Raw genomic sequence first — 13,162 nt, forward strand, 5'->3', positions numbered from 1 at the left:
TTCCCGCCGCTGGAGGCGGGTATCAGGAATCATTCCCATTTTCTATTCATAATTTTTCTGTCGCCGGTGCTGGAAACAACTGTTTGCAGCACCTCCGTCCAGATTTTGGAAAACTTACTAGCTACTTGAGTATCCCTTTTGGTTTTTCTTTTGGTATCTGAATTGGATCGGTGGCTTGGCACACGTTGACTTTGGTTTGATTGAATTTGGTATTGATTTTTCTTTGATCAAGATGTCAGGGGTCTAGTTCTGCTAGCGCTAGATTTTGTTCCATGTCTGAATGTAGAGGTAGGCTACTGAAAGCTTCAGTAGACCCACATTCTGTTTGTAAAGTTTGCAGGGGGAATGAATGTACGTTTGAAAGTCGTTGTAAGGAGTGTGAAAGACTAACTGAGTCGGAATGGAAGGCGTATGAACCTATCTTAAGAAACTTGAGCGAGATAGGTTAAGGAGGTCTTCTCCAGGAGTGTTTCAGGTAGGCAAGATTTAAATTATTCTCCTGCTAACCCTCCTTCTGTAGATTATGCTCCTACCCCTGTAGTGTTTGCCTCCGGCCCCTGAGACAGTGTCGGTAGAAGGTAATACATTATCGCTAATTCTTGAGTCGATTCGTAACTTAGAATCAAAAGTGTTAGCTCTAGAGAGCGAAAAGTGAAGAGAAGTGCAGTGAAAGTGCCCCTTGTGTAGTGGAGTGCGTCAGATCGGCCTCATTCCGCCTCTAGACCTAGACCTCTGCTTGACTCCCAGATTACGGGGAGAGAGCATGTCGAAAGTCGAAGGAGGTTACGAGGAACCCCCACCGATCTGGCGTGCCTTCGGCAGCTTTCGAGAACATACCAGACTGCCAAGGAGCGTGCGCGTGCACGTCTTCTCAAGGAGTGTGCTTTCTTCTTCTGAAGCTTCCTCCGCGCAATGGGGTGGAGCTCTCATACCGCATCACGTCCGCTGAAAAGGACGGCTCGCGTGCGGGACGCTTCACGTCCAAGTTGTTTCTCCACGGAACTTTGCTCGTCGCCCGATAGTGCGTTTGCTGCTTTTTCCTCCGCAGAAGAAGCGTAAGGATTATTCGGAGCCGAGTCTTCCCTAGATGTTTCTTTCGAGCGCCGCAGTCGCTCTAAGGTGCGTGAAGCGGCGGTTCCTGGATAGCAAGAAGGCGTCCCCTCGCCACTCTCCTGCTCACAGGATCAGCCCCTCCCCCAGAAAAGGAGGCTTCACCTAACAAGCAAGATTCTCCAGTCTCTTCAGCAGCAACTTCGAGATGTTTTTCCTTCGAGAGAGACTGTTCCACGTCGCCGTAAGAAGGATGACAATCTTCCTGTGAAAGAGGTCGAGGCGTTCTCCCTCTCCCTCTCCTCGCTCGTCTCTCTCTCGTTTGAGTCTCCCTCTAGAGTTCGTTCTGCTCCCCAGCAACTTTCTAGAGGAGGCGAGAAATTCGTTTCTCGCTCTCGTGAAGCGGTTGTTTTCCGCTGCTACGAAACTTGTGGATAAGAAGCGAGTTTCTTTAGATGCCGAGCGCGCTTCTGTGAAAGTCAAACGCGCTTTTGTGGACGCCGAACGTGACTCGGTGCAGTTTCGCGAGCGCCAGTGGACGCTCAGCGAGTGTTAGTGGACGCTTGGCGTGCACCAGTGGACGCTCGGCGCGCATCAGTGGACGCTCGGCGCGCACCAGTTGGACGCTCAGCGCGCACAAGTGGACGCCCAGGTGTACACCTGCGCGTTTTGAGCGCGCGTCTGTCGGCGCCAGTAGATTGGCTTCGGACGCCAAACGCGCGCCTACGACGTCAGTTTTCCACTTCCGCAAGCACAAGCGGAGGCGGGAACTCTTCCTGTTCGCCGTTCTTTTCTCTTTTGAGAAAGCTCGGGACTCTTCTTTACTTCCTGCCGACTTCTCCAGTGTCTGAAGAGGAAGTTAGTGACGCTTTCGTCGAAGTGGATGAAGAACAGCAGTTGGCTCCAGTTTCGACGGACTACAAGGTTTTGACTCGTTTACTTCAGTCAGTCTTTGCAGACACTTTCCAACCTGAAGCTCCACGTACTCCTCCCTCTCAGTTTTCGTCTCCAAAGCTGCTAAGATCTCGGGCTTTGTGAGAATGAAGAAGTCGCTTTCTACGAAGCAAGCTTTTAGAAAGGTCCATGATTGGATGGAAAAGAGGAAGCTTCGGCAAGACTTCTTTCGCTTTACCACCTTCAAGACTCGGTGGCAAAGCTGGTATGTGGTATGAGACGGGAGAAAACGTCGGAGTCAAGCTTCCTGCCTCAGCTCAAGGAGACTTTGGTAGCATTGTAGACGCCACCAGAAGATCTTTTTTGTCTTCCTCGAAGGTCTCGTGGACACATAGCGAGTTAGACTTTCACCTTAAAGGACTCTTCAGGACACTAGAGGTCTTTAATTTTCTTGACTGGTTGCCTGGGAGTATTGGATGCCAGGTCCAGGAGTTCTGATTTCCATCAGTCTGGGGGAGCTGTCCAGTGTATTGTCTTGCATGGACAAGGCCGTCAGGGATGGTTTCTGAGGAATTAGCTGCTCATTTTCAGCACGGGACTGCTTAAGAAAAGAGCACTTTTTGCAATTTTACTGCAAAGTCGGTCTCACCAGCGCAAAAAGCGGATCTTCTTTTCGCTCCTTTCTCAGAACATCTCTTCCCCCAGTCTATGGTAAAGGACATAGCTGCTAGTCTTCAGGAGAAAGCAACTCAAGACCTTCTGGCACAGTCTTCTAGGAAGCCTACTACGTCTTCGTCTTCTGGGTCCTCTGCTTTGAAGAAGTCGAAGCCCTTTCGATCCGCTTCTTCCTCGAAGCCAGCCCCTCGAGGAAGAGGCTCTTTCAGAGGCAAGACTCCCGCTCCTTCCAAGAGCAAGAAGTGAGAGGGAAGTCCTTCAGACACCGGTAGGAGCCAGGCTTCTACATTTTGCGAAAGCTTGGGAAGAGAGAGGTGCCGACGCTTGGTCTCTGGACATCGTCAAGAAGGGGTACAGAATTCCTTTCCTGATGTTACCCCCGCTGTCTTCGACACCAAAGGATTTGTCTCCGTCGTATCAGGGAGAAAAGCGGAAAGTGCTTCACGATCTACTAGATCAAATGATCGAGAAGCAGGCAGTGGAACAGGTCTTCGACCAGAGTTCTCCGGGGTTTTACAACCGTCTGTTCCTAGTGCCGAAGCAGTCAGGGGGGTGGCGCCCCGTTCTGGATGTCAGCAGTCTAAATCGCTTCGTTACCAAGCAGAAGTTCAAGATGGAGACACCTCAATCCGTGCTTGCAGCTTTAAGACCGGGGGATTGGATGGTCTCGTTAGACCTTCAGGACGCATACTTCCACGTCCCCATCCATCCCCGTTCAAGGAAATACCTGCGGTTTGTCCTGAAAGGGAAGATTTTCCAATTCAGGGCACTCTGCTTCGGTCTCAGCACGGCGCCGATGGTGTTCACCGTTCTTATGAAGAACGTTGCGAGGTGGCTCCATCTTGCGGAAATAAGGATCTCTCTCTACCTAGACGACTGGCTTATTCGAGCCTCATCGCCAGACAGGTGTCTGAAGGACCTTCACACGACTCTGTCGTTAGCGAAGTCCCTGGGACTTCTGGTGAATCTCGAGAAGTCGCATCTGACTCCTTCTCAATCCTTAGTCTATCTGGGGATTCAGATGGACTCAGTGGCTTTTCGCTTTTTCCGTCCCCGTCCCAGGGGCGACAACTTCAATGCCTGGACAAAGTGTCGGCCTTTCTAGGGAGGAAACGTGCTCGGTGAGGGAATGGATGAGTCTGCTGGGGACCATTTCCTCACTGGAGAAGTTTGTTTCTCTGGGAAGGTTGCACCTCCGACCACTTCAGTTCTTCCTCTCAAGCAATTGGTCACGCAAACAGGATCTAGAAGAGGTCTTGTTTTTGACGGAAGAAGTGAAAAAGCACCTCAAATGGTGGTTGGATCCAAAGAAGCTTGCGGAAGGACTTTCGCTCAGGCTTCGGAACCCCGACCTAGTGTTGTTCTCCGACGCGTCCTCCACGGGTTGGGGAGCAACACTGGGAGGGAGAGAAGTGTCAGGCACCTGGAGAAGGGGAACAGGTGTCCTGGCACATCAATCTAAAAGAACTCTCAGCGGTTTACCTTGCTCTAAGGTTCTTCGAGGAGGAAGTCTCCAGCAAAGTGGTTCAGATAAACTCGGACAACACCACAGCCTTGGCATACCTCAGGAAACAGGGGGGAACTCACTCTCATTCTCTGTTCGTCATCGCGAGGAATATCCTGATTTGCGCGAAGTCGCAAAACGTCACGATTCTGACAAGGTTTGTGTCAGGCGTGGAAACGTGCGAGCGGACCTTCTCAGTCGGCAAGGACAGCTTCTGCCGACGGAATGGACCTTCATCAGGAAGTATGCCAGGCGCTATGGAAGCTGTGGGGACGTCCTCATGTGGACGTTTTCGCAACTTCCCGAACGAAGAGACTTCCGCTGTATTGCTCCCCAGTTCTGGACCCGGGAGCAGTGGCAGTAGACGCCCTACTGTGGAATTGGTCGGGACTAGATATTTACGCTTTTTCCCCCATTCAAAATCCTCGGGGAAGTAATGAGGAAGTTCGCTGCATCAGAAGGAGCGGAGAATGACCCTCATCGCCCCCTTCTGGCCAGCGGCCGACTGGTCACGGAGGTGATGTCCTTCCTAGTAGACTTTCCGAGGACTCTGCCCCTTAAGGAAAGATCTACTCAGACAGCCCCACTTCGAGAGGTACCACAAAAACCTCCCCGCTCTGAGTCTGACTGCGTTCAGACTATCAAGAAGTTGGCCAGAGCGAGGGGTTTTTCAAGACCTGTGGCAACGGCGATTGCCACCGCAAGGAGGCCCTCCTCAATCGCAGTTTACCAATCAAAGTGGGCTGTCTTTAGAAGTTGGTGCAGAAGGAAGGGCATTTCCTCCACCTCAACCTCTGTGAGCCAGATAGCAGATTTCCTTCTTCACCTTAGGAAAGAAGCGAAAAGAAACTAGCCGTTTTCCCACGATTAAAGGCTACAGAAGCGTGCTTTCTGTGGTCTTCAGACATAGAGGACTCGACTTAGCGAATGATAGAGACATTCACGATCTCATTAGATCATTTGAGACTGTGAAAGTTCTCAACCTAAAGTACCATCGTGGAACTTAGACGTGGTACTGAAGTTTCTCATGTCGAGTCCAAATTTTGAACCGCTCCATTTAGCCTCGCTTAGGAATCTTACTAAGAAGAACCATTTTCCTAACCGCTCTGGCGACGGCGAAGAGGGTTAGCGAAATTCAAGTCATAAGCAAGCATATTGGGTTCAAGGATCATAGTGCAGTTTGTTCCTTAAGTCCTACGTTCTTAGCAAAGAACGAGAACCCTTCCAACCTTGGCCGAGAAACGTTCGAGATCAAGGGGTTGTCGAGCTAGTGGGACCTGAAGCTGAGAGAGTCCTGTGTCCTGTCAGGGCTCTCAAGTTTTATTTGCAGAGAACCAGAGCATGCAGAGGTTCTTCGGAGAACTTGTGGTGCTCTGTGAAAAAACCAGATCTTCCGATGTCGAAGAATGCACTGGCGTTCTTCTTAAGAAGTACGGTTAAGGAAGCCCATGAAAAGTGTAGTGAAAGTGACATGGAGCTTCTGAAAGTGAAAGCCCACGAGCTGAGGGCTATTGCTACTTCGGTGGCTTTTCACAAAAATATGGCAATCAAAGACATTTTGGGCGCCACTTATTGGCGAAGCAATTCGGTGTTCGCTTCACACTACTGCGGGAGGTGAAAGCAACATACGAAAATTGTTTACTCGCTCTGGACCATACGTCGCTGCAGACACTGTTTTGGGGCAGGAGGTAGCGCTCATCCTATCCTTTAATGGTTTAGGTGAGTTTTTAACTTGTGTTATGGTTGTGGGGTTGACCGCCTGCGGCGGATCTCCCTTCCATTAGCTTAGTCTATGTGGATACTTTTGGTAGGCTACGCCAGGTGGTTTGGTTTTTACTTCGTTGCCCTCATTTGTATGGTCAATGGTCTAGTCACGTCGTGGTCTCTCTGTTGACAGATCATCTGGAGTGCACCAGCTATATAGGTCTTCTACCTTGCTGCAACTCTAGTAGCACAAGCAGACTTACGCGGCAGTAACCACGAAGTCAGCTATGCTAACAGGTAAGGAATCAAGATATCAATATCTGCATATATATGTTTCCTAAAATCTTCTATTCTGTCTTACTCCCACCACCAAAGGTGGGATTCAGCTATATATATATCTGACAGGTAAGTTTCATGAACAAAATGATATTGTAATGATACAATTAAGTTTGTTCATACTTACCTGGCAGATATATATACAATCAGTACCACCCACCTCCCTCAGGAGACAGTGGAAATAAAAAAATTATGAATAGAAAATGGGAATGATTCCTGATACCCGCCTCCCAGCGCGGGAATGGGTACTAACCACCTGACTCCCACTGCGTGTGTCGTAAGTGTTTTAAATTCTGTCGGATTCGGAAAAATACAGCGATATATATATCTGCCAGGTAAGTATGAACAAACTTAATTGTATCATTACAATATCATTTTATGATGAAATTCATCAAAAAACAGGAATTGTGGATATTTGTCATAGAAAAATACCGCGAATGCGTGAATTTTCCGCGAATAATGCAGGGAAACGTTCCCCAGAGAAATCCGCGAATGTGTGAGTCCGCGAATCTGGAGAACGCGAGTACGGGGGGTCCACTGTATTACGTATCGGAATAAATAGCAATTTGTCGAAAATTGTATGTTTCCTAACTCTACAAACCTGAGGTCCTTTACACATAGTCCCACCTCATGCCACCCCTCACTCTGTTTTCATGAGCCTAAAGCAAAGTGAAGTTTCACCTCTCAGTCGGCCAGGACAGTTGACTATTGGACAAGCAGTTAACTATCGAACCTCCTTGTTTCAAGCTTATGACTGGTTCCAGCTGCCGCTGATTACATTCCTATTGTTAAAGGACCTCAGGTTTAGATAGTTAAGAAAAATGCAATTTTCGACAAATTGTTATTTTAATGAGTTTATGTAGAATGTTACTAATATTCACTTTATAACAAATGAACAGTTTCAAGCGATACTGTATCCCCTTATTTTTTTACAATTATGGAGGACCACACAGACACTGTGGTTATAGGATTTGGGAAAGCACACGAGTGAAATACCAGGATGGGATACAATTGCTAAGGGTCACCTGCTTGAGGGTGAGTTGAGAAGTTAGTGGTTTAATGCTAGCTTTATGGAACCTAAGTGGCAGAAAGTTTTTCTAGGTAGTATTAAGCTCAACAGATACGAACCACAGCCATTTGGTTTGAGAAATCAAAATCTTGTAAAAACAGTACTCTGCATGTGTTACTTTTCTTCAGAATGCTAATTGGCATCTTGCTTTGTAAGGGTTAGTGCCATCAGTGCTCCTCACTCTGTGCACTGAAGGCATTACTTGAAGTTCTTTACAGTATCCCTACGGCCTTTAGATGCAGCCCTTTTCATTCCTTGTACAGTCTCCATTCATATTGTCTTCCATCTTTCTTTCCACCCTCTCCTAATGATTGTTTCATAGTACAAAAGCAATTCACCTAGTTTCACCTTTAAACCCTTTTGTTCTCAGTCGCTTTTCAGCTTAAGTGACCTCGTAGGACCCAGTGCCTGCCCTATGACTTAAATTTATTTTTCCATTTTCAATTGGCAATTTATTGCTTTTGAGATTTTATATGGTGTTAGTTTTAAAATTAGTTTTTGTCATGTTAGAAAAAATATGTTTTGTTTGAAAATTAATTCTGTGTACTTCGTACATTACCTTGCACTTCCTACCAGTGTACTAGAACAGCTACCATGTCTTAATTTTTCTTGATATTAGGTACAGCACTATATATACTTACAGTTTTTGTAAGGTGTCATGTTGTAATTTTGAATCTGGTGGAGTCCCTTTTCAATAATTTTGATTTAAAAACTCCACTTTTGTTTTATTGCAGGTGAGGGAGGATGGCACAATTTGGTGGTGGGAAAGCACCACCACCATGGCAGCAGAGGCCGCAGACAACTCCCACACCTCAACTGCAGCCATCGCTCCTTGGCCAGCATCCATCTGCACCTACTCAGCAAATTGTGATAGGAGGAGCACCACAGCAACCTCAGTATGCTCCTGTACAGCAGAGTATTATCCAGCCTCCAGGCTTGGGTGGACTACAAACTTTGGGCCAACCCACTATAACACAGCAAACCATAGGTCAACCAACTACAGGTGGAAGTCTAATTGGACAGCCTCCTATCACATGTCAGGCTCTACAACCTCCTAGTCTTATTAATCCAGCCCAGATGACTAGTGCACAAATCCAGCCTCAGATTCAGCCTCAGATACAACCTCAGGTAACTTTTTTTTTTGGTCGTTTTTGGGGGTTGGGGGCCTGTTGATCTGGATAATTAAGTGAATTTACTATACCCAAATTTGTTTATTATCTTAGATTTATACTTGCAATATCATGAGGTTTTTGCTGCCAGTTTATGAGGAATGTGCCTCTGAAATTCTTTCACCGAGAGCTTGGCCTATATCTAAGCTGGTATTAAATGAAAAATCTTATTCACTGTTTTCACTTAAAATTTTTTGCAGTTCCTTGGAGCATAAGCAAAGTGAAGTCTTACTGTAGATTCTTTTCAGGTCTCGACTGTAACATACCCAACTATAAATTCTTTTCAGGTCTCTGCTGTAACATACCCAACACCAAGAGCTCTTGCTCCTCCAGGTGCTTTTAATCCCCCTGCTGCTCCAAACAATTTAGGAAATAGTATTGCAAATAATATACAAACAAATTTACAAACTAATCTCACTACCAACAATGCAGCCCAACAACCTCAGAAACAGCGTGTATTCACTGGGACCATAACAAAACTTTGTGCTGACTTTGGATTTGTTGATGAGGATGTGTTCTTCCAGACCAGGTAAGATAGATATGAGTGAACTTTGGTTCATTCATACTGTGAATTATTTATAAAATACAAGACTTAAGTATCTCAATCCATTTCAATTGCTTATATCTTGCAGTAGTGGTTGTAAAAGGACCAAATATTTTCCATTTTTAAAGGGAACATTGACAGCAAAGGCCCTGTTATAATATAGATTAAGAGTTTTAACCTATGGTTAAAGGGATTTCTTTCAAATGGTTACATATTCAACCAGTGTGTAATGAATGCAGGTGAAGACAAAATAAAAATTGTTTGATCTCTGATTTCAGATGATTGTGCAAAAGAAATCTTATTGATTGATTAAAATATATTAAATAATCCAAAAGTCTCATTGGATTGCATTCTGATAATGAAATCTTTTATTGATTTAAATTATAATTTAAGTTTTCAGTAATGAATAGTAAAATTATTTTCAAGTATTCTAAAACTATGATAGGTTGGAATATATTTCTAGTAATAATACATTGAAGTTATTCTGAAAATCTTTTTTACAATGAAATAAAAGTTAATGTGGTTACGGAGGCTTTGGAAGAAAGTTGATAAAGTCGGGAAATAAATAATGAGAATGGATCGTTGATTGTGGTTTTGCAATACAATTCCTATTTTGTTCCAATTGTAGAAACCAGGGCGGTATGATGAGTACATGCGGTTGCATTAGAATATAAAGATTCTTCTATCCCCTGTATTTTCTCTCAATCTGTTTTATATATGTTGTTCCTCATTTTTTTTTATACAAGATTTCATTAACATATTTGTGATTATGATCATTTTTTTCTTCTACAGTTGTGTCAAAGGTCAGGCACCGAAAGTTTGTGATAGGGTATTGGTGGAAGCTACCTATAATCCTAATATGCCATTTAAATGGAATGCCAACCGCGTTCAAGTGATTCCAGGGCCCACTGTGGCCCCTGCCCAGACCCCAAGTAGAAGTGGTCCTCCTGCTAGAGAAATAAACAGTCGTGGGGGATCTTACAATGCTGTACCTCCACCAAATTTCACATCTGGTTAGTCTTGTAATTAAAGTTTTTCTTGACTTTCAAATTTCTGTTTAATACGTATATTCTTTAGTGTATGTATTATATTACAACATTTTTTAGCTTGGTAATTTTTCTGTTGGCAGAAATTTATTGGTTGCTTTTGTTTTTATTGAAGACTTTTATTTAATGGTATTTTTATAGCAACAAAATGTGACGTCCAGTCCTTTAAAGTTTATTATTGTAATTCTGGGTTTTGTTGAATAAGCCCAATGATTATAATACTCATAAAACTGTAGTATGAAATATCTTAATAAAGTAATAAATAATTCCTAAATAGAATACGTATTGTACAGTTGTGCCTCGTGCATTTCCATTTCTGGATTAGTTCATTCACAAAATTTTTGATGGAATCCAACTCATTGGCATTCGGGATTTTTTCACAGTACGTTTTCTGTATTTTATTTAATTGTACCTTTGTAATATGACTTCTTTGACATGTTACATAGTTTACCATCATGACAATGTCGAAGAAAATGTTAGTCATTAAATCTACAGTCCCATTCGTTACACGGTTTTATCTAACTGTGAGGGCTAAAGAAAATGGCAGCCAATGAATTAGTATAGGGTTAACATTAGTATATCATACTGTAAATGTGCTAGTTTAGCAAATATCCATTAGGTGATACTGTACTCTATATTTATGTCGACGGTTTATTTTTGTTTTTAAGGGTAATGTATTAGGCTAACTTTTAAATGAAATTAAAGTGCTTTGGGAGCATGATTTTGCTCATATTTAGGGATTTAAAATGTATTAATAAGCATTATATTAGCATGTGTAGGGACTTGTACCAAACATTTTCGATTCCTCCTGATCCACGACAGATTCTCGAACGTAAGCTCGCGAATGTTTGAGGTATTATGTGCTATTTTATCAATAAAGTTTTTTTTACAAATACATTGTAAGAAGTATGACATTGTGTTATTTGGTTTGTAGTCATAAATTATTAGTATTGTACTACTTCTTCAATGGAAGAATTAATGTGGAATAATCTTCATTGATAATGGTTAAGGCTTAGATATTATTTGATAAAGTTTCTTACAGGAATGTGGCTGTATTTTACATAATTTATTTCTTTTCATAAAATGAATCTTGTTTTTTATTGGGAATCTTTTATTTTTATGGCCAGTAAGAAAATTTGATAAATTTAAACTCTTAGAGGACATTATAGCTCTCCCTCCTTTTTTATTTCTTTATTAGAATCACAAGTTGGAAATTTTAGTGGTCGAGGAGGTATAGGCCCACGGCCAAGATCACCTAGACGGGAACGACGGGAAGAACGCAGCCGTACAGCGAGGGACAGTGAACGTGACCGTAGTGAAAAAGAGAAAGAGGAAAAGAGAGAAAGTCGGAAGAGAAGTAGAAGTAGAGGGCGGTCGCGTTCCCCACCTCGTCGAAGAATGAGAGTAGTTCCTAGATATAATGTTCAAGTTCCTAAGATTTTATTACATATGTAAGTAAAGTTTTCCATTTCAAATCCAGAAATTGATTGCATTTAGAAATACCTCAAGTAGTTTATATTCTTTGTTTTCTACAACCCCATCACTCGTATAGGCCAAATTCAGTCTTAAATTTCTGTAGACACTTCAGTCTTTTGTCATCAATTGAATTAATTTGTCATTTTTATGTATGCAACTTACTAAGTATAGTTACACAGCTATAGTTTCTAAATCCATTGGCAGCTAGAATTTTTTAAATTTGCAGTAAAGTAGCACTAGTTTGTTTTGGTCAGGTGATACCCAGCCCACTATTTGGGGAGAGAGGAACCAACACCACACAAACATGAGTTGTTTCTGCTGGCTGGTGTTGTTAACACAGTTCAGCAGAAGCTGAATTTTTGCAATTATACTTTGTCTAATGTTTTTGGTGAAGTACCCTAAAATCTTGGTAGCCAATTCAGCAACATTTAGCTATTTTAGGAATTCATCCAAATAGTTAGATTTTGCTCTGAATGTGATCAGAATAGGACAGCTCAATATCGGGTCTATGACAGTAAGAGGAAGAGAGTTGGCAGAGTTGATGAAGATAAAGAGAGTGGATATTTTGTGTGTGCAGGAAACTCGATGGAAGGGTAATAAAGCCAAAGAACTGGGGGATGGCTACAAGCTAATCTATAGTGAGGCAAATGAGCAGGGTATGAATGGTGTTGGTGTAGTGCTGTCTGGGGAAATGAAGAATGTGCCCCCCAACATAGGCTCCTTTGTATGGATTTGGAGATGAAAAGAGAAAAGAAAATGAAAACTAATGGGATAAAGAAAATCAAGTGATATAAATTGTTAGGGGGAATAATGGTAAGAAGAGAAAGTTTAGGAGAAGAGTGCTGGGAGAGGTTGATTTGGGAATTGAAGATGTGGGAGAATGGTGGAGGCATAATGCAGCAGTAATTAGAAGACATGGAAAGGAAAGGAGATAATAGGAGAAACATCTGGAATAGTATGGGAGGAAAAGGAGAGCTGGTGATGAGGGGAGGAGGAGAGGGAAGTGGTGAAGGGTAAAAGAGAGGCAAAGAAGAGATTTGAAGAGACAGCTTGAGGAGGACAGAGAAAGATTAAGAGAAAGAAACAAATAAGTAAAAAGGGTGGTAGCTCAAGCAAGGGCATATGAAGAGGTTTATAATGAACTGGAAACTAAGGAAGGGTTGAGTAAGATGCTCAAACTGTCAAAAGTAAGAAATAAAAGAACGAAGGACATCACCCATATTAAGCAAATGAAAGATAGGAATGGTACTGTCTTAAAAAAAGGAAGAAGACATCCTGAAAAGATGGAAAGAGTATTTCGAGTAACTGCTAAATGAAGAAAATGAAAGACTGAGAGGAAGGACAAGTAAACATGGAAACGTTGATGGGGATCTCTAGGGATGAAGTGATACGAGCCTTAAAAAGAATGAGGAATGGGAAGGCAACAGGACCTGATTTAATCCCAGTTGAAGTTTGGAAAGCCTTGTATGATCTGATGGTAAAAATATTTGAACAAGAAAAGATACCAGAAGAATGGCAGGAAAGCATATTGATACCCATATTTAAAGGTAAAGGGGATGTCCAAGAATGCAGTAATTATACAGGTATGAAACTAATGTCTCACATGTTGAAGATTTTGTAAAGAATAATAGATGGCAGGCTGAGAGAGGAAGTGAGAATAGGGAAGGAACAGTTAGGATTTATGGCGGGAAGCGG

General features: G+C 42.9%; 1 protein-coding gene across 1 annotated transcript in view; it reads left to right on the top strand.

Annotated features, from left to right (window-relative positions):
- Positions 1 to 13,162, top strand: part of LOC135218386 (cell division cycle and apoptosis regulator protein 1-like) — a 184,240-nt gene that overhangs the window by 32,894 nt on the left and 138,184 nt on the right. The window contains exons 2-5 of the mRNA XM_064254676.1: positions 7,967 to 8,360; positions 8,689 to 8,930; positions 9,738 to 9,958; positions 11,190 to 11,442. Coding sequence (XP_064110746.1) covers positions 7,977 to 8,360; positions 8,689 to 8,930; positions 9,738 to 9,958; positions 11,190 to 11,442 — 1,100 coding nt within the window. The 5' untranslated portion in view covers positions 7,967 to 7,976. The remainder of the gene's footprint in view (positions 1 to 7,966; positions 8,361 to 8,688; positions 8,931 to 9,737; positions 9,959 to 11,189; positions 11,443 to 13,162) is intronic.

The sequence above is a fragment of the Macrobrachium nipponense genome, chromosome 9 (assembly GCF_015104395.2).
Source record: "Macrobrachium nipponense isolate FS-2020 chromosome 9, ASM1510439v2, whole genome shotgun sequence".
Lineage (NCBI taxonomy): Eukaryota > Metazoa > Arthropoda > Malacostraca > Decapoda > Palaemonidae > Macrobrachium > Macrobrachium nipponense.